The sequence below is a fragment of the Chiloscyllium punctatum genome, chromosome 16 (assembly GCF_047496795.1).
Source record: "Chiloscyllium punctatum isolate Juve2018m chromosome 16, sChiPun1.3, whole genome shotgun sequence".
In the NCBI taxonomy this organism is placed as follows: Eukaryota; Metazoa; Chordata; class Chondrichthyes; order Orectolobiformes; family Hemiscylliidae; genus Chiloscyllium; species Chiloscyllium punctatum.
Window position 1 is genome coordinate 18,696,050 of NC_092754.1, and position 20,418 is coordinate 18,716,467.

General features: G+C 44.7%; 2 protein-coding genes across 5 annotated transcripts; one reads left to right on the forward strand and one right to left on the reverse strand.

Annotated features, from left to right (window-relative positions):
- Positions 1-1,493: 1,493 nt before the first annotated feature.
- LOC140487008 (urotensin-2-like) lies at positions 1,494-5,150 on the forward strand. Its single transcript, XM_072586360.1, has 4 exons — positions 1,494-1,602; positions 2,967-3,116; positions 4,078-4,121; positions 4,834-5,150. The coding sequence occupies exons 1-4, from the start codon at positions 1,512-1,514 to the stop codon at positions 4,948-4,950; spliced, it is 402 nt and encodes a 133-aa protein (XP_072442461.1). The 5' UTR covers positions 1,494-1,511; the 3' UTR covers positions 4,951-5,150.
- A 57-nt stretch (positions 5,151-5,207) lies between these two features.
- Positions 5,208-20,220, reverse strand: LOC140487007 (proteasome subunit beta type-7-like). Of its 4 annotated transcripts, XM_072586358.1 has the most exons (9): positions 19,904-20,220; positions 16,117-16,272; positions 15,451-15,544; positions 15,041-15,138; positions 12,701-12,841; positions 11,182-11,297; positions 8,013-8,071; positions 6,926-7,077; positions 5,208-5,504 (listed from the first exon to the last, which is right to left on the reverse strand). In XM_072586358.1, exons 3-9 carry the CDS (start codon positions 15,511-15,513, stop codon positions 5,393-5,395), a joined length of 741 nt encoding a protein of 246 aa, XP_072442459.1. In that variant the 5' UTR covers positions 15,514-15,544; positions 16,117-16,272; positions 19,904-20,220; the 3' UTR covers positions 5,208-5,392. The 4 variants fall into 4 exon arrangements, with proteins under 4 accessions (XP_072442459.1, XP_072442460.1, XP_072442458.1 ...); XM_072586359.1 differs by lacking the exon at positions 16,117-16,272 and having other exon boundaries at positions 19,962-20,220; XM_072586357.1 differs by lacking the exon at positions 16,117-16,272 and having other exon boundaries at positions 19,904-20,219.
- Between the last annotated feature and the right edge of the window lie 198 nt (positions 20,221-20,418).

Genomic DNA, 20,418 nt, shown 5'->3' on the forward strand with positions numbered 1-20,418 from the left:
AGACACACAGGCACAGGTGTGGCTGGATGCATCTACTTTGTATTTTATTAGAAGATACAAAAGATAATTAGGCTGAGAACCAAGCAACCGGCTGTAAAAGTCACACAAATTAAACTTTACTGACTGTTGGTTGACTATTTTACATCTTTCTTCTGTATATGTTTCAGTTTTAGCTTAATTTATTTTTTAAATGACTGAATTACATAATGAAGCTGAGTTATGGCACATAAACGCATAGGCGATAACCTAAATTGATTTCCCAGGCCAGAGCAGTTTAATATGAAACTGAGCGTCACAGACTAGAATTATGCCAGGCTTCATCCACAGTCTGTGCTAAATTGTGTTGAAGAGCAAATGGATGTTGAGGTACAGAATCACAAATCAGTCTTACTAGTAATACCGGATAACAAAGTGATACAAAATACAATGAAAGCCCTTGGATCCGTTTCTGGGAGAATGAGAAAGCAGTGAGGACATGTCAACATTTTTGAACTTAGTCCGATCCCATTTGGAGACATGCATCATGTTATTAAAAAAATTTAGAGGTGCTGGAGAAGGGGCAAAAGAAAAGATTTCCCTGGTTGATGCCAGAATTGTGCAGGTTTAACCATCAGGAAAAACTGAATGGTCTGGGCTCTTTCTATAAAATAGAGAATGCTTAGTGGTGATCAAAAGGGGGTCTTTAACATTATGAAAAACATTTGGTAGAATAGGCATATTTCCATTTGAACATGAGTGCAAAATTACAGAGTGTAAATATAAGATAGTCAACAATAAATAACAATAAGGAATTTGAGAGAAATGTCTTTACCTGAAGAGTGGGTACGGTACAGAAGTGCCCACCACAGAAGGTGGCTGGGGCAAATAGTGTATATGCTTTTAAGGGGAAGGTAGATAATGACGTGAGGGAGAAAGGAAAAGGGTGATATGTTGGTAGAATGCGATGAAGAAGCCCATGTGGAGTGCTGGCATTCTTAGATGCAAAAACTATTTGAATAATATGGGAGAATGGAGCTTTATTAAACTTGTATATAAAAGACTAACAAAAGGGAAGTACAGCAGGAAAGGGCTCTTTAAGAGATTTTCAATGCAACATCTGCAATTTTTTTGTAGAAAATAAACCATTAATTAATTCAAGACTAACTATATTTCATGTCAAAACTTGTTGGATACATTTGCGTCACTCTGCTGTGAATGATAAATAAATCTTGAAAGGGGGAGTTGATGGAGAGGAGTGAATTTGATGTATTTATTATTTTTGACTGTTGGTGATGGGCAATAAATCTGTGTCCCATCTGCTTTCTTACGCTATCCCTGAAATGGAGTCAGAATGAAGTGTTGATTGGATTTAACATCTCAAGGTAATAAAATGATATTTTATTGATGGAGTAATGTTGTTTGTGGGGAGAAAGGATATATAAAGGTGTGTGTGTGTGTGTTCAGTGTTAGATGTACACCTCTGCTTTCTTTTGGTCTTCTTTACTCTTGCGACTGGCAGAAGCTTTTGAATCATGTTGTCCTTGGTACTTGTAGCTGGTGTCTTGCTTCTCAGTGGATCCTGTGTCTTTGCTGTGCCTGTTGCAGACTCCATGTACAAAACAGGTAAGCAGGGAGAAAGAGGAGGGGAGGTGGATTCATGAGGTACAAGCCAGACTCAACTGAACCTTATCCAGTGTCACTATCATTATTCACTGACCTCCATGTGTCAATATATAGAAATGATGCATTATAAAAAGTACTGCAGTGCAAAATTTAGGTGCTGTCTTTTTTTTAACACAAGATGTCAAACAAAAGCTTTCTACTCTCTCAAGTTAACGTTTAATGATCTCAGCCTCATCAGGAAAGTTCTCGATAGTGCTTTGAATAGTAGTCATTCCTCAAGCAAAACTGCTAAAATAAATTGCCTGGTTATTATCATCTCATTGCTGTTTGTCAGCTGTCCTGTGCACCAACTGAATGCAGCATTTCCTGCATTTCAAAAGTGACTACACTCCAGAAAGCAGTTACTTGACTGTAAAACACTTCAAACTTTGAGATTATGAAAGGTGCTTCTTATATGCCACTTTTATTATTTCTGTATTATTGTGTTATAGGTGATAATTGTTTATTGTATATGAGTTAATTAAGTCTGGAGTTTATTATTGAATTAAGCAATAACATTTTTGGTGCTTTTAGTGGGTGCAAAATTCACAAAAAGGATGAAATTGAAGCTTAATTTAGCTTGGGATCTGGTTCTGAAAGCAATCTGGCTTCAGATAATGCTTCTCTCACATTCTGTTTTCTTTTGTGTCTCTGTGTAATTTACTGTAATAATAGTTTTCAGGCTGAGCAGAGTTTGGTTGCTAAGATTAAATTACTAAGCCATTTACAGCGACCAAATGAAGGTAAAAATACAGGTCGGTGATTTCAAACCCTGTTCTTACAAGGTCATTGCAGAATGTAGTTTATGGTGAGAGTGGAATTTCCTTCTTTTAAGCTAACAGAATTATAAGTAGAGCTTTGGTCAAAGTGTTTTTTTTATTTTTGTTTGTGTCCCTTTTGTTTTTGATTTGAAATAGGGTTTAAGAATGAAAGCATATGACGTTAAAGTTTCAGGTTGATGATCTTTCATCAGAACCTTATGATCTGAAACATTCACTCTGCTATGCTCTCTCACCAGACGCTCCCAGGCTTGAAGAGTATTTTTGTCACCTTCTGCTTTTTTTTCAGATTTCCGGCATCCTGAGGACTTTCTCCTTCAATTAAGGAGCTGGTATCCATTGACTAGGGAATTGAGGGCTATAAAATATCAACAGTAAGATGATATAAGAGGAAATCCTTTTACAGGTTTGATGATGAGCTAGGTGAAGGGACTTGGTGTTCTGACTGGTAACAGGGTAGGCTCTGCCTCACGTGAGATCTGGAGCCACATGGTGTTAGGTTTCCCAGCATTCTGATTTTCTCATGCTCAAATGATTCTTTTCCAGCATCCAGTGAGGAAAATCAAGTTTTAAATCTGGATGAATTGCAAAGCTTGGACAATAACTTCCTCCTATGGAACCCACCAGCTGTGATGCCCAGGACCAGCCTCAATGATGCCATCAGAGATCTAGAAGCTGCTGAACAACTTAAGAATGGTACTGTCCGTACACTTGAGAACTCTAATAATTTATGTCTACTTCCACTCCTACTCTGTATAAATAGCTAAAGTGAAGGGAAACTCATACATAGTGCAATTACAATGCCTGGCGAGGATGTGAGTTTGGATGATTTTAATCTAGCTCTTAATATCAAGACATCTGCTTCTGCATTGGTGCTAGTTGGTAACCCTCATCACTGTGTCTAGAGTGGCTGGTACAGGCAATGGGACGGTGCTGCAATGGTGCAGTTAAGAGTCCTCCTTTTCTGAGGTTGGCATTGATCGTGCTGCACCAGCTAGGATAGTGTAAATGGAGTTTTACATTGTGTCTCACCCCATGTTGTACCTGCACTGGGAGTGTTTGATGGGATAGTGGAAATAGAGTTTTACTCTGTATCTCATCCCGTGCTATATCTGCACTGGAAGTGCTTGATGGGATAGCGTAAAGGCAGCTTTATTTTGTATCTCACCCCATTTCTTTTCTGGAATTGTTTAATGGAATAGTAAACACAGAGTCTTACTTTGGACCTCACCTGGTGCTGTATTTGCACTGGGAATGTTTAATGGGGCAGTGCAAAGGGTGTTTTATTTTGTATCTAACCTATGCAGTCACTGCACAGAGAGTGCTGGTTGGGATAATTATTGGTAGTTTTACTGTGTACCCAACTATGTATTGTACCTGTCTGGAAGTGTTTGATAGAGACAATGTCGAGGGAGCTTTACTCTGCGTCTGACCCTAGCTGGACTGGGTGGGATTCAGTGAGACTTCAAGGTGTGATGCATTGCCACATGGGAGCTTTTCACCAGCAAGCTAGAGTTATAGCATTAACCTCTGTGGAGTCTGTCCCCGTACCTCAGACTCAGCTGATCACATGCTCAAGGCTCCAGGATGAAGCTGTGGGTTCTACACTGTTCTATTTACCCAAGAGTTAAACTGATTCTTTCTTCCTTGTCAACAGGTCTGAGGGAATACAGTGACAATGACTCAGGAAATCTGAAAGAGGTGAGTTCAGAACAGGGGTTATCTGAAACACTATCACTTTTAGAGTCAGAAAACATCAGTCATTTGTGTCATAAGAGGAGGCCATTCAGCCCACTGGGTTTGTCACAGCTCTAGGCAGAGCATTCTAGTCAGCTCCACACCCCTCTGGATCTCCAAGTGTCCATCCAATTTCCTTTTGAAATCATTTCTTCCACTTCCTATTCTTGTGAACAGCAAATTCCATGTTATTAGAGCTCTCTGAGTATATTAATGTTGTTCCTCACACTTCACCTAAACCTGTTAGTCGTCCTCTCACTGTCAGTCAGCACCTTACCCACACATTAGTTCATCATGTTGAATCAGTCTTTATTGTCTGTCACCTCTTCCTCTACCAGCTTTGATGGGACAGTGTAAAGGGAGCTTTACTTTGTATCTAATTGAATGGGAGTACATTCACAGTTGAGTATTCTTCTTGATACAGCCTTATACTAAGGTCTTGTTAATTCTGAAGGATTCACGTGAGGTTTTGGCAAGTCAGAGTGTTGAAAACATCTGTTTCAGAAGGGGTGGGTGGGCAGAGTTCAAGTATGGATTTTGGTAGGGTGGGGAATTGGGGTTGGTAGTATTCAGGACCCCTTGGAGGAGTGAATTTTGGGTTGGGTGGAGAGTTGGGGGTGGATTGGAAATCCAATCCTTTGCAGGGTTGGCAACCAGTCTCTACTTCTCTCTGCAGATTCTGATTGGAAGGAAAGCACAGCCGAAAGTAGGCCGCCTGCTCTTTGGAAGAGGCAGGAAACAGTACAAGAAACGTAACAACTTCTCGGACTGCTTCTGGAAATACTGTGTTTGACATCAGCCGCCTGCTGGCCAGATTTTGAAACATTAATTCTTTCCTGTCGTGATTATTTTTAATAAATTTCTGGCACTCTTGGAAAGCATGTAAATATATTCTGGTACTTCATACGCAAATCGACACTTATTAAAGATTAATGAAGTATTGCGGATGGTTACATCTCTGCTTCAGTTAACAATAAAATTGTATGTTTTGCAAACGTGGTTCTCCTCAGATGCAACTAAGTCAGATATTAACACTCACAGCACAGTCCCTTCCTTGTCCTGAGGTTACTTTTATTTGGAAACTAACTGGTACATATTGGATACAGGATACAGTGTGTAAGATAGGGTCAAATAGGATACAATGTGCTTTTCATCATGTGGTAGGAATGGACTGTTTCCAATGGGGAATGTTCATCTCGGTCTTCCTGCAGAGATGTTGGGGCTCCTTCTCGGTGTTACTCAGTGTCCATTCTCTGCACAACCTCCTCCACCAGTTCGACAGCGAGTGGAGTGACTGTTTCTTTCAGCACAGTGGTGGTGCCCTTCTTGTAGCGGTACACTCCCTCCCTGCAAGGACCAACAACACAAGTGGTCAAGGGTCAGGGGCCACGCTGGGGTGGGGTGGGGTGGTGGAGGCTCAGACTTAAATATTCCGAAGGCCAGCTAGTCCTTGGAGCAGCGCAGATGGGAATCGGACACATAGAACTCCATGGGGAATTGTCCGGAAAATTGAAACCTCCAATGTGCAATTCCCCTGCGCTGGAAACATCACAGAACAGGCCCTTTACAGTCAGGAACAAATGACTGCGGATGTTGGAATCTGTACTGACAACAACAAATGCTGGAGATCACAGTGGGTCAGACAGCGTGCACAGAGAGATAGCATCAGAGTCATCAAGACTCAAAACATTAGCTTGCTCTCACTCCATGGATGCTGTCTGACCCGCTGTGACCTCCAACAGCTTTCTTTGACACTTAGAGTTTTTTGACTTAGTTAAGAAACATTCGAGAATTAAACGCCTACTCCAATTCCTGGGTAACTATTAAACTGACCTCCCCCAACCCAAACTCATCAACTCAACTCCACATGCCCCCCCCCCAACACTCCTCCAGCTGGCTCTACAATTCCTCCACCATTGCCCTGACCACCCTCCACTCCCCGAGACCTCTCACCTTCCCCACGCACCAAATCTTAATGGGTTACTCCTCTTCCCCCTCCCTGCCAAACAAAAATATGAGTGAATCTGCTTCCGCATCCCTTTCAGACAGCGCATTCCAAAATCTCTTTTCTCAATGATTTTAAGTCAGTGTCAGCTGGTTCCTATCTGCCAGTGAAAATTGTTTCTACCTACCTTTTGCTTGATTTATTCACTGGATGTTGGCGTCACTGGCTAGGTCTGCAGTAATGCACATCCGTGACTGCTCAGGGGACAGTTAAGAAGTCACTTGGCCAGACCAGTTAAGGACAACAGGTTCTTTCCCTGAAGGACATTAGTGAACCCGATGGGTTTTTTTTCTGATAATCAACAACGGGCTCATGATCATCATTGGACTTTAATTCCAGATATTTATTGAATTTAATTCCATGGCAGGATTTGGACCTGGGTTAGTTACCTGGGTCTGTGGATAAACAGTTCCATGATAATGCCACCAGGCCATTGCCCCCCGCAAATTGACTTCCGTAATTGTAAACCTCATCATAAAACTTCTATTAAGTCTCCTCTTAATTCATTCAACTCCATGAGCCTCAGCTTCCCTGATCTCTCATCTCAGAAAAGGCTGAAGTCTTCTATCCCAAGGACTGTTGAAGTAAATCTCCTAAGGATTTGAGACCCTTTCTAAAATGTGCTCCCAGAACTGGACACAAGACTTTTGAAGTCTATCCAGTGTTTTTATCGAGAATTGGTATTTGGACTCTCTGCCTCTGCTCCGTGCCTGTTTATTATGGTTTGCGAACAACGACCTCCCTCTGGGAGCTGGATACTTGCCTTTGACCTTTCTTATTGGGGCAGTCGAAGGCCCGGAGAAACTCGGTCTTGTTCTCAGTGATGATGCAGAGGTCAACGTTGCTCCCAGAACCAAGGTCACTGAATATTCCAGCTGTGATGGCCTCACGGACCAGCTGCTTGCCCGCTTCTTCCTAAAGATAAAGAACCAGCTGTGAGAGAATAGCAGCCATTGGCATTCCCAGCAGAGCCCAGGGCTGGAGAAACCCAAGGCCAGTGCTTCAAAGGAAAATTGCACACTACTTGTACTAGAATCGTATAACCCCTACATTATGGAAGTACGTCATCACATCCACACCGCCCCTCCAAACAGCATCCCACTCTGACCCACCCTCCTACCCTATCCCTGTAACCCCACATTTCCCATGACAAATCCATTTAGATTGCATGCTATGGGGCAATCTAGCATGGCCAATCCATCTAACCTGCACATCTTTGGACTGTGGGAGGAAACTGACACACCCAGTGGAAACCCACATAGACATGGGGAGAATATGCTAACTCCAATCAGATAGTCACCCAAGGGTGGATTTGAACCTGGGTCCTTGGCGCTGAGGCAACAGCGTTAACCACTGAGCCACCGTTACCACCACAACTTGTACAGGGTATCTGGTAATTCATTTTATGCAGTTTGTAAACATGTGGAGACATTTCTTTCTGCATTTTCCTTCACATTTGCAACACCATGGGGTTAGTGCAGGGTGCTAAGCAGTAAAGGATTAGGTCCTCAGTGAGTGGTGTTTGTGTCTGAGGGATGGAGAGTTCCCAAGTTCAGAGAAACAAGAATTCATGATTTAGTTTTGGCCCTTTCACAAGTGGGAAACACTTTTGCAGCATCCAGTGGTCAGGAATTTTATTTGTTTGAGTGTTTCCTGCATGGGAAGTCGTTGGTGTAAATTCCATGTGAAATGAATATAATGGTAGAGACAGAGAGAGAGATGAAAGACAGAGCAAAGAAGATACCAGGAACCGTTAAATAGAACTGTTGAGCAGTGATTGGGGAGGAATTGAAGATTTCCCATTGCATTAATGTGGGAAGGAATCACACTGAATCAGATCGGCCACTTACCTCCATGTTTGGTTTGAACCGATCTTCCAGTACAGCCATAGCAGCTGCTGAACCAGAACCTGTGGCACAGGAGACACAAACTGACACTCATCACTGTCCTAGTAAACAGGTTTCCCTCACAGTGAATCCCCCAAACACAGGTAGTTTGAATTAAACAACAGCCCAGGGGTTTGAAAAGGAAGGCAGGGAACATTGCCTCAGTCAAGCGATTCTTTCTCCTTCCTTTCCCAAAAGGCTGACTCACCGTGATCTGTAGCCGTAGAGTGCTCAGCACTCTCTATCCAACACAGGCACCAACTCCCCACATATGAGCCTTCCAAGTGAGCCCAGCTAGGCTAATTCACAAAGGAGCATCTCGCAGAATGACCGACGCTCGCAGAAACTCCTGATTCTCTAAGAATCATAAAAGTAAATCCTGACTATAAATCCAGCAAATAATTATTGGGGTATGTCTTGCTTATAAAAATATGAAAGACAGATGAAGTCACTCAACTGGGTAATGAGAACGTTGCATTCTGATTAGAAGAGGAAAGCAATCTGAGAATGATTGATTGATCCAATGACCAATCATGGGAGGCCAGGAGGGAAGGTGTGACTGTTGGTTGTCCATAAGACCATAAGACATAGGAATGGAAGTAAGGCCATTCAGCCCATTGAGTCCACTCCACCATTTAATCATGGCTGTTGGGCATTTCAACTCCTCTTACTCACACTCCTTAATTCGTTGCGAGATCAGGAATTTGTCAATCTCTGCCTTGAAGGTATTTAACATCCTGTCCTCCAATGCGCACCATGGCCATGAATCCCACAGGCCCACCACTCTCTGGCTGAAGAACTGTCTTCTCATTTCCGTTCGAAATTGACCCTCTCTGATTCTAAGCTGTGCCCACGGTCCTAGTCTCCCTGCCTAATGGAGACAAATTCCCAGCATTCACCCTTTCTAAGCCATGCATTATCTTGTAAGTTTCTATTAGATCTCCCTTCAACCTTCTAAACTCTAATGAATACAATCCCAGGATCTTCAGCCATTCATTGTATATTAGGCCTACCATTCCAGGGATCATCCGTGTGAATCTCCGCTGGACATGCTGCAGCGCAACTATGTCTTTCCTGAGGTGTGGGGCCCAAAATTGGACATAGTATTCTAAATGGGGCCTAACTAGAGCTTTATAAAGTCTTAGTAGAACATTGCTGCTTTTATATTCCAATCCTCTTGAGATAAATCACAACATTACATTTGCTTTCCTAACCATGGACTCAAACTGCAAGTCAACCTTTAGAGAATCCTGGACTAGCATTCCCAGATCCCTTTGTACTTTGGCTATATGAATTTTCTCACTATTTAGAAAATAGTCCATGCCTGTGTTCTGTTTTCCAAAGTGCAAGACCTTGCATTTGCTCATGTTGAATTTCATCAGCCATTTCCTGGTCCACTCTCCTAAACTGTCTAAATCTTTCTGCAGCCTCTCCACCTCCTCAGTACTACCAGCCTGTCCGCCCACGGTGGCTCAGTGGTTAGCACTGCTGCCTCACAACACCAGGGTCCCAGGTTTGATTCCAGCCTCAGGCGACTGTCTGTGTGGAGTTTGCACATTCTCCCCGTGTCTGTGCGGGTTTCCTCCTGGTGCTCCGGTTTCCTCCCACAGTCACAAAGATGTGCAGGTCAGGTGAACTGACCATGCTAAATTGCCCATAGTTTTAGGTGCATGAGGGAGATGGGTCTAGGTGCGTTACCCTTCGGAGGGTCGGTGTGGAATGATTGGGCCGAAGGGCCTGTTTCCGCACTGTAGGGAATCTAATCTAATCTAACTTTGTATCATCGGCGAACTTTGCCAGACTGCCTCCAGTCCCTTCATCCAGATCATTAATATACAATGTGAACAGCTGCGGCCCCAACACTGAACCCTGCGGGACACCACTTGTCATTAGCTGCCATTCCGGAAAAGAACCTTTTATCTCAACTCTCTGCCTTCTGTCAGACAGCCAAACCTCAATCCATGCCAGTAGCTCACCTCAAACACCATGGGCCCTCACCTTACTCAGCAGCCTCTTGTGAGGCACCTTATCAAAGGCCTTTTGGAAGTCTAGATAGATAACATCCACTGGGTTTCCCTGGTCTAACCTACTTGTTACCTCTTCAAAGAATTCTAACAGGTTTGTCAGGCATGACCATCCCTTAGTAAATCCATGCTGACTTGTTCTAATCCGACCCTGCACTTCCAAGAATTTAGAAATATCATCCTTGACGATGGATTCTAGAATTTTACCTACAACCAAGGTTAGGCTAATCAGCCTATAATTTTCCATCTTTTGTCTTGATCCTTTCTTGAACAAGGGGGTTACAACAGCAATTTTCCAATCATCTGGGACTTTCCCTGACTCCAGTGACTTTTGAAAGATCATAACCAATGCCTCTGCTATTTCCTCAGCCACCTCCCTCAGAACTCCAGGATGTAGCCCATCGGGGCCAGGAGATTTATCAATTTTTAGACCTTTTAGCTTTTTGAGCACTTTCTCTTTTGTAATGGCTACTATACTCAACTCTGCCCCAACTCTCCTTAATTGTTGGGATATAACTCACGTCTTCCACTGTGAAGACTGACACAAAGCACTTATTAAATTCTTCAGCTATTTCCTTATCTCCCAGCACTAGCCTTCCTGCATCAATTTGGAGCGGCCCAATTTCTACTTTTGCCTCTCGCTTCTTTCTTACGTATTGAAAGAAACTTTGACTATCATTTCTACCCTCCACCATCTGTCCAATCAGAACCAATCCTGAAGCAGTCAGCAGGAATGCTGGCTAATGTCCCTGTCCTGCCAACAGGATATTGAGATTAAATCAGTCACTTTGTAGAGAATTTAGCCATAGAAAAGAAGAACAAAACAAACCTTCAATCGGTCAGTCATAGACCCTAGAAGGAGGTCATTCTCTTCCTCTTTGAATGCACCATTCAGCTAGGCTGACTATCCCCTGAATGTCCTCCACAGTGCAAAATTTTCCTTTCTAAGTATTTGTCTATTTCCCTTCCATTTGGAATTCCCATAACCAGCTCTGGGTTTGCTTGACAGACATAGATTAAGACTTAATAAAAACTGAAAGACCTGCTGAGCTTTTCCAGCAGCTTCTGTTTCTGCTTCTGATTTAGACTTAGCGTTAACTTGTCCTTACCCATAGCAACGAAGGGCAGTTTGTCCGTGGAACCATGAGGGTATACAGCGTACAGGTGGGACCCTGTGCAGTCCACACCACCAACAATCACTGATGCACCAATGTGCCCCTGGTACCTAAAGCAAGACAAAGATTATGCTGCGTTTAAATCAGGAATGGGTTAATTTTCACCGCCTTCATGGGAGGGACTGACCTACAATCAATCTTATACTCTGGGACTTCTGCCCACTCCATCTACTGGCCCATGACCCAGAACTCCACAGCCACCTCTGACCCATGATCAACCCTATGACCCCCACCCCCCCAACTATTATGAATTGCACCCCTCCCACCAAGGATCCCAAACGTCCCTAACATTTACCTCTTCACCCCTTGCATCATAAAATCTCTCCCCACCAATGTGCCCTCCCAGGAACCAGACTTTCAGTCTGATACACCACTGCTGCACTACACACACAGTACACTCTCTGGTTCCCATTGTCCGAGCTGGTGGAGCCGGACTAGGAAGTGCCCAACTGGGCCCACCCAGTCAAATGAGTGTAGCTACAACAGCAAGCAAAAGACAGGATGTTTGGCACCATCCAGGATAAAATGGACTATTTGAATGGCACTGATCCACCATCTCCAATATTCACTCCCTCCACCACTGACTCAGTGTGGTAGCAGTGTGTACAATACACAGGATATGCTGCAGCAAGGGTCCTTCAATAACACCTTCCAAACCTCCATCCCCTCCCACCCAGAAGGGCAAGGGCAACAGATACAATCACAGCATCACTCCCTGCAAAGTCCCCTCCAAGCCATATGTCATCCTCACACAGAAATTGGAGGATCACCACCTTCTCAAGGGCAATATGGGATGTGCCATAAATGTTGACACAGCCAGTGACCCCCGCATGCCAAAAATGAAAGAATTAAATAAATCTCACCCAATGATTGGAAAAAAGATGACAACCTCCAAATCTCTCAGGTGCAGGGGTTTGGGGAAGGGGAAGTGGTTTTGGATGTGGATGGGGTGAGGGGAGGTGGTTGAGGAGCTGTTTGGGGCAGCTATAGACCGGAAGGATGCTGGAGATGGAGGAGTGGAGCGTTTGAGCTGGGATGATTGGGAAAAGTGAGCTGGGGCTGAAGGAGGATGCAGGGAGGGGAGATGGGACAGTGGGAAGGGGGAGATGAAAACATGTAAAAGGGACTGTAGGAACGTTACTGTGGGAGCATTCCAATCAAGGCCAAATGTCTGACGCTAACCTACAACAATGTTGCAGCCTAGGTCAATGATCAGGAGCAGAAGCCCTTGTTGATTTTTCCTACGTATGTCCACTTGTACTGAGGCACAGTGTAGCAAACTCACGCTCAATTTCCACAGCACAGACTGGGCCTAAAGCTGTGATCTTTTGTATCCATGGAAGAAGGCGGTGCACATGTTCCCTGGGCTTTCTGGGAAAGTGCCAGTTACCTCTCTGTTTAATTTTAATCATGAAAGAGCCACAATGGGGAGTTAAAGGGAGTGTTCTCACACCTGAACAACATCTGTTTCAGCATCCGGTTAACAACGACCACTCGGGGCTTGCGGCCTGTCGACAGGGTGTGCAACTGGATGTTAGAGGCCATCATCTGTGTCGTAACTTCGGCATCAGCTGCACAGCCAGCACCACAGCAGCTGGAAGCAGAGAGAGAAAGAGATGAAAGCTTAATCTCAGATAAGATATCCCAGGGAGAGAGAGCGGGGGGGGGGTTAACATCCCAGTGAGAGTGAGAGATGGGGTTAATATCCCAGGGAGACAGAGAGAGAGGGGGTTAATATCCCAGAGAGAGTGAGAGAGGGGGTTAATATTCCCAGTGAGAGTGAGAGATGGGGTTAATATCCCAGGGAGACAGAGAGAGAGGGGGTTAATATCCCAGAGAAAGTGAGAGAGGGGGTTAATGTCCCAGGGAGAGTGAGAGAGGGGATTAATATCCCAGAGAGACTGAGAGAGGGGGTTAATATCCCAGAGAGAGTGAGAGAGGGGGTTAATATCCCAGAGTGAGTGAGAGAGGGGGTTAATATTCCCAGAGAGAGTGAGAGAGGGGGTTAATATCCCAGGAAGAGCGAGAGATGGGGTTAATATCCCAGAGAGAGTGAGAGAGGGGGTTAATATCCCAGGGAGAGTGAGAGATGGGGTTAATATCCCAGAGAGAGTGAGACAGGGGGTTAATATCCTAGGGAGAGAGAGGGAGAGGGGGTTAATATCCCAGGGAGAGTGAGAGATGGGGTTAATATCCAAGGGAGAGAGAGGGAGAGGGGGTTAATATCCCAGGGAGAGTGAGAGATGGGGTTAATATCCCAGGGAGAGTGAGAGATGGGGTTAATATCCCAGAGAGAGTGAGAGAGGGGGTTAATATCCCAGGGAGAGTGAGAGATGGGGTTAATATCCCAGAGAGAGTGAGAGAGGGGGTTAATATCCCAGGGAGAGTGAGAGATGGGGTTAATATCCCAGGGAGAGAGAGAGAGAGAGGGGTTTAATATCCCAGGGAGAGTGAGAGATGGGGTTAATATCCCAGAGAGAGTGAGAGAGGGGGTTAATATCCCAGGGAGAGTGAGAGATTGGGTTAATATCCCAGAGAGAGAGAGAGGGGGTTAATATCCCAGAGAGAGTGAGACAGGGGGTTAATATCCCAGAGAGAGTGCGAGAGGGGGTTAATATCCCAGGGAGAGTGAGAGATGGGGTTAATATCCTGGGGAGAGTGAGACAGGGGGTTAAAATCCCAGAGAGAGTGAGAGAGGGGGTTAATATCCCAGGGAGAGTGAGAGATGGGGTTAATATCCCAGGGAGAGTGAGAGATGGGGTTAATATCCCAGAGAGAGTGAGAGAGGGGGTTAATATCCCAGAGAGAGTGAGACAGGGGGTTAATATCCCAGAGAGAGTGCGAGAGGGGGTTAATATCCCAGGGAGAGTGAGAGATGGGGTTAATATCCCGGGGAGAGTGAGACAGGGGGTTAAAATCCCAGAGAGAGTGAGAGAGGGGGTTAATATCCCAGGGAGAGTGAGAGATGGGGTTAATATCCCAGGGAGAGTGAGAGATGGGGTTAATATCCCAGAGAGAGTGAGAGAGGGGGTTAATATCCCAGGGAGAGTGAGAGATGGGGTTAATATCCCAGGGAGAGAGAGAGGGGGGGGTTAATATCCCAGGGAGAGTGAGAGATGGGGTTAATATCCCAGAGAGAGTGAGAGAGGGCGTTAATGTCCCAGGGAGAGTGAGAGATGGGGTTAATATCCCAGAGAGAGTGAGAGAGGGGGTTAATATCCCAGGGAGAGTGAGAGATGGGGTTAATATCCCAGAGAGAGTGAGAGAGGGGGTTAATATCCCAGGGAGAGTGAGAGATGGGGTTAATATCCCAGGGAGAGAGAGTGAGAGGGGGTTAATATCCCAGGGAGAGTGAGAGATGGGGTTAATATCCCAGAGAGAGTGAGAGAGGGGGTTAATGTCCCAGAGAGAGTGAGAGAGGGGGTTAATGTCCCAGGGAGAGTGAGAGATGGGGTTAATATCCCAGGGAGAGAGAGAGGGGATTAATATCCCAGGGAGAGTGAGAGATGGGGTTAATATCCCAGAGAGAGTGAGAGAGGGGGTTAATATCCCAGGGAGAGAGAGAGGAGGGGGTTAATATCCCAGGGAGAGAGAGAGGGGGGGGTTAATATCCCAGGGAGAGTGAGAGATGGGGTTAATATGTTTAACTACTGCGTATTTTAATGAACTGAATTTGCTAAAGTTAATAACCAGTGAGCAGAGGTGAACTGAAAGTGCCCCAGAGAGAATGATTGAATAGGTATTGAGAGGCTGTGACCAGAGGACACAGACTGACTGCGAGGGGAACACTTACTAAATATTGGGGGCAATGTGATGAATCTTGATGCAGTTCTTGTCAGCAACAACCATGTCGTCTGTGGCCCGGGTATCAGCCCCCAGAATCACACCATCCTACAGATGACAGAAAACAGTCAGTCAGATTGTTAGCTGTCTGCCCCATCATTACTCTGTGAAAAGAAACTCAGAATTGGAAACTTTAAAACTGGATTATGTGGATTATATGTTGCCCCAAATGCTGCAAGGCCTGCACCTGGTTGAGAGCGATAAAAGAAAAAAACATGAGATATTATTTATTGACCTTACAGTTTTTCTCTCTGACTCTTTTGCCCATGTATATGTGTCCCAGAGTTTAATTTTTAATCTGTGAAGAATTCATAGCAGGTTTGGAGAGCTACAGCTCTTTGATTTTTGGTGAGGGTTTACCTTGAAAATGATGCCAGTGATAGTCGTCCCTGTCTTCTTTGCTTTTGGAGGTTTGTAGCCCATCTGCTGCAGTTCGCTCTCCAATGCTGCATTCCTGAAAGGTACGGGAGATTTGAAAAGTAGATGGCAGAGAGTGAAGGAGGGAGGGTGCAGGTGATTGGCTGAGTTGGTTGACCCATCTAACACTGGCTCAGTGGGTGTCCTTCCCGCCTGACTCAGACGATTGTGGGTTCAAGTCTCACACCAGATCCTTGATGACTGTGACTTCATCTGACACCAAGGGAATACTTTGCAAGAGACCAATAATCTCAGGTGGATATAATCAATCCTACTGCAGTAATCCAAAGGAGAGCGAGGGAATTCTCCCAGACTCCTGGATAATGCTTATCCCTCAACCATCATCACAGGAACAGATTATCCCAAGGCTGTCTGTGGAAGCTTGCTGTACACAGATTAGTTCCATGATTCCTGCTTTACAACAGTGATTACTTGTAAAGTGTTTCCAAACATCCTGAGGTTGCAAAAAATGTAAATGCAACTTGTTTTTCTTTTTAATTTGCATTGATGAGGTTCTGTGTGGGTCAATATCCAACCTTTTTTTAAACTGCTCTCTCACCTGGTGCCCTCCACTGGGCTAGGGCCTCTGACATGGCTGAATGAACTAACCTCAGACAAGGTGACTGTTATCCACTGTTCTCTGACCACGCACCCCCCTCCACCCTCACCAGCTGGACAGTGTGGGCGATGGGGGAGATCAGGATAGCGTTTAGCTACAACCAGACTCTGTCATCTCATGGTCAATCAGCTGCAGTCTCCCACCACCTGCAGTGGGCAAAAGTGGACAAGGTGTCAGAGAGGGGGCGCTGGTGAGCTCTACTTCCATGGGAGCGAACCCCTTCGGGGGAGGGAATGAGAGGAGGAAAGAAGTGAAGGGAATATGAGGCAGTAAAGGTGAAAGGGAGAGCAGGGAGGGAGTGAGAGAAGAGGGAGGGAATGGAAGTTGAGGTGGGAAGGTGAGAGAAGGGATGGAGTTTTGGGAAGGAGATCCAGCAGGGACTGGGATCATCCCTCCTTTTCCCTGCAAACAGGGAACAGGGGAACTTAGAATCAACAACTATCCGCTTTGATATTAGAGAGCTTTTCGGTCTGAAAGAATAATTCCCCATTCGAAAACACTCTGTAAAGACATCCCCCTCCAACCCATGCTCATTCTGCCAGTCACTCAGGAAATGCCTTACTTTCAGTTTCCATTTACCATGCACCGTTTAAAATGTTTATCAGCACAGTTTGCACAGCCATAGACTTTCCACTCCTTTAATCCAGTTAAACCACTCTGCAAGAGTTTTGTGTCAGTGTCTGTGCTGATCTCAGGGGAGAAGCCTGGGCACCAGGAACCTGGCATCAACAGCGGAACGTCTCTCTAAACCTCCTGTCCAGCTGTAGCTTTCACTCTTTGCCTTGGACAAGTTCCATGGATTAACCTGCTATCAGCTACTTGCTCCCACTCACTCACCTTCTGCAGTTCTCAAAGCTGAAACCCCCCACAGGGCTGTTCAGGAATCTCTCACACTTCAACATGTCGGTCTAGTCTCTTTCCTCTTCAGTTCACTTACTTTCAGTTTCAAAAACTTGTGAGTAAAACCTCATGTGATTACGGGCAGCCAAATATGCCAAAATTGATCTTTGCACCAGAGTGATATCAAAACTCAAATATGCACCAATTATTTAACCACCTCTTTCTCCAGAGGCCTGTACTGCTGGGGGAATCAGTTACACTCACTCTGTAGATTTCTGAGATAGGGTAAATCTAACTTTTCAAGGGGATTGGAAGGGAATAGACTTGGGACCCTAGAATAGAGACTAGCTCTTGCTGATAAGCAGAACTGCTCAGTTTACATTAAGATCTTTACGGTGTAAGTCACTATGGGTTCAGCCTGAACTGTTCAGCTTCATCCGTACATACGTACATACACAGACACACGTGCGTGTCTGCATTGTGTCTCTGTGAATATCTTGTGTCTGTACCTTTGTATTATCACAATGCAAGTGTCTCTGTGGGTGCCTATATTCATCTAAATATCCTTGTCCATGCGTGGCTTCATCTGTATCTGTGAGTCAGTGTCTGTCTAAGTGTCAGCAATTGTGAGTCTGACTGTGAATCGATATCTGTCAGTCAGATTATGTCTGTGAGGTGATGCATGTCTGTATGCGAGCCGGTGTCTGTCTGTGAGTTAGTGTATCAGTGTCTGTGAATTGATGTCTATGAGACAGTGTCAATTTGTCTTTGAGTTTCTGTCTGTCTGAGTCAGTGTCTAACTGACAGTCAGTGCTTGTCTGTGAGTCAATGTCTGTCTTATGAGAAAATGTGGGAAAAAGGCTACTTAATAAGACAAGAGGGTACGGTGCTGGGGGTAGTAAATTAACATTGGCTAACTAACAGAAGACAGAGATTTGGGATAAAGGAGCATTTTCAGAATAACAACCCTGTAACTAAGTTAAAAATCACCCAACACCAGGTTATAGTCCAACAGGTTTATTTGGAAGCACCAGCTTTCAGAGTGCTGCTCCTTCAGCAGGTAGTTGCAACCACCTGATGAAGAAGCAGCACTCCAAAAGCTAGTGCTTCCAAATAAACCTGTTGGATTATAACCTGGTGTTGTGTGATTTTTAACTTGTTTCATGCTAGTCCAACACTGGCACCTCCACATCATGACAACCTGCAACTAGTAGGGGTCAGAGGAATCAGTGCTGGGACATCAATTATTAACTTAGAATATATATCAATTATTTGGATGAGGAAAATGAACATACCATCACCAAATTTGCAGATGACACAAAGATAGTTGGGAAGGCAAGTGGTGAGGTTGATATAAAGAACCTGCAGAGGGGTATAGACAGGTTAAATGAATAGACACAAACTTGGCAGATGGACTATGATGTGGAAAAGTTGGAGGTTATGCATTTTCACAGGAAAGGTAGAGGAGCCGAATATTATTTAAATGGAGAAAGACTGCAGAAAGCAACACAAAAGGTTTAATCAAGAAACACTAGCATCCAAATTCAGCAGCTGGTGGGGAAGGGTAATGAAATATTAGCCTTTATTTCAAAGAGAATGAAGTAAAAATGGGGAGATGTTGCTAAAACTGTACAAGGCACGAGTCAATGGTTATATTCCCATACTGCCCTTGTCCTGCTCGATGGCAGAGGTTGCAGTTTGGAAGTTGTTGTCAGGGAGTCTTGGTGAGTTGTTGCAGTGTATCGTGTAGGTGTTACACACTGCTCCCACTGTGCATCAGTTGTGGAGAGAGTGAATGCTGAAGGTGGTGGATGGAATGCCGATCTTTCCCTGAATAATGTCCATGTCTGCTTTATTACTCTCACAGTGTCAACAAAAAGGAGGTTGCTGTAACACCTCGAGAAAATGCTCACTAAGTGTAAACATTTTGCCACTAATGTTATGTACTGAAACGTTCTAAGACATGACTCTTTCCCACATTTTCCCACACCGTCTGTCTTCTCCCTCCAACATTTTGGAGTAGTCCTGCTGTCATTGTGCGGCTGATGGAAAAAGCTACTCTTCAAATGTTACACCGGCAGGCACATTTAATGTACAGCCACCTCACAAACAGGGGGCAGTGTGTAGCAAGACTGAATGCTGTTACAATGGGTACCACAACCACCAACCAATCTGATTCACTTCCACATTGAAGCTGGGTTTCAAATAAACAGCCAGTTCTGTACCTCTGTCGGGGAATATGATGAATGGTGACTGTGTTAAAATTGGGCAAAGGATTGAAGGTTGTGGGGCCAAAACAAAATATTTATTATAAAGAGGCAGGTATGTCCAATGTAGAAAGTTTGTTAAAAAACAATATTTCAATGACTTTATCTTAATTTAGTTTCCTTTTAAGAAAAGAGAATTGTAGAACCAAAATTCCATGAATGATGTAACAATACAAGGGGCTCTTTAAGTCTGTGCCTGCCCATGGTAAAACAATCCAATTAACTTACCTCGCAGCCTTCAAATTATCTTTCTGTATTCACAGTCTTTCACACAAACCCTTACTTTGCAATTAATTTTAAATATTGAAACAATTCAATGGCACATTTTATCCATCCTGAATATTTCCTTCCCAGCATTGTTACAGTGTTATATTTGAAATAAATCTTTGACCTCCTTCAAAGAAGCAACAAACTGAGTTGCTGCAATGTCACAGAAATTCAATATTGAAAGAGCAGATCATTGTGATACAAGATCACCCCCTCCTCTCCTGCAGGTGCTGACTCTCCCTGGGGTTCAGCTCCCCCTCCTGACTCTCCCTGGGGGCTCACACCCACAGATCCCTGCAGTAGCCCCTCATCCAACCAACTGGACAATTGGTGTTATCTGACTGTGATAAATACCGAGGTAAGGTGAATCATGAGCTCAGCAGATGACCACATACACACTAACCTTCCGCCAGGAGTTACTGGACATGAATCAGGAATGTTCACACTGGCTGAACCTTCACCTCTCAAACTTATGAAGCCGAATGTCCAGCCAATGGGTTAGCCCCACTGTGACCCACTGACTGAGCAAAGGTCATAGGTCAGCCCAGGGCCTGCTGTAGTCTGTCAGATTCTCCACATTGGGCTCCTCTTCGTGGAGCTGCAGCCTGAGGATTGAGTCTCTCCTTTATCTCCCATTGCAGCCGTCGAAATGAATGTGTCCTTCTGCCAACTGGGGTTTTTATTTTTACTTTGTGGTGTGTGGGTGTGGTGCATTCGTTTCCTGGGATTCAGGAGATACACTCCAGACGGTCTGGGACCCAGCACTTATCTATTATCCTGCCAGGGAGTGGTGGGATTGGTCACTGAGTGTGGGAACCTGTTAGACAGCAGAGGCCCACGCTCTGTCATGTTAATTCCAGCAGCTTTAAATACAGCAGCTGTTCAGGATGGGCCCAGAGGGATGGATCACACAGCCTT

Bases quoted from the DNA above. Each gene is read 5' to 3' on its own strand.
- LOC140487008 (XM_072586360.1), top strand. From the start codon at position 1,512: ATGTTGTCCTTGGTACTTGTAGCTGGTGTCTTGCTTCTCAGTGGATCC. The intron at 1,603-2,966 runs GTAAGCAGGGAG...ATTCTTTTCCAG, and splicing joins AGACTCCATGTACAAAACAG to CATCCAGTGAGGAAAATCAA. The intron at 3,117-4,077 runs GTACTGTCCGTA...CCTTGTCAACAG, and splicing joins TGCTGAACAACTTAAGAATG to GTCTGAGGGAATACAGTGAC.
- LOC140487007 (XM_072586356.1), bottom strand. From the start codon at position 17,028: ATGTTGAAGTGTGAGAGATTCCTGAACAGCCCTGTGGGGGGTTTCAGC. The intron at 15,545-16,963 runs GTGAGTGAGTGG...CGTACCTTTCAG, and splicing joins AGCTTTGAGAACTGCAGAAG to GAATGCAGCATTGGAGAGCG. The intron at 15,139-15,450 runs GTAAACCCTCAC...TGTCATCTGTAG, and splicing joins TCACTGGCATCATTTTCAAG to GATGGTGTGATTCTGGGGGC.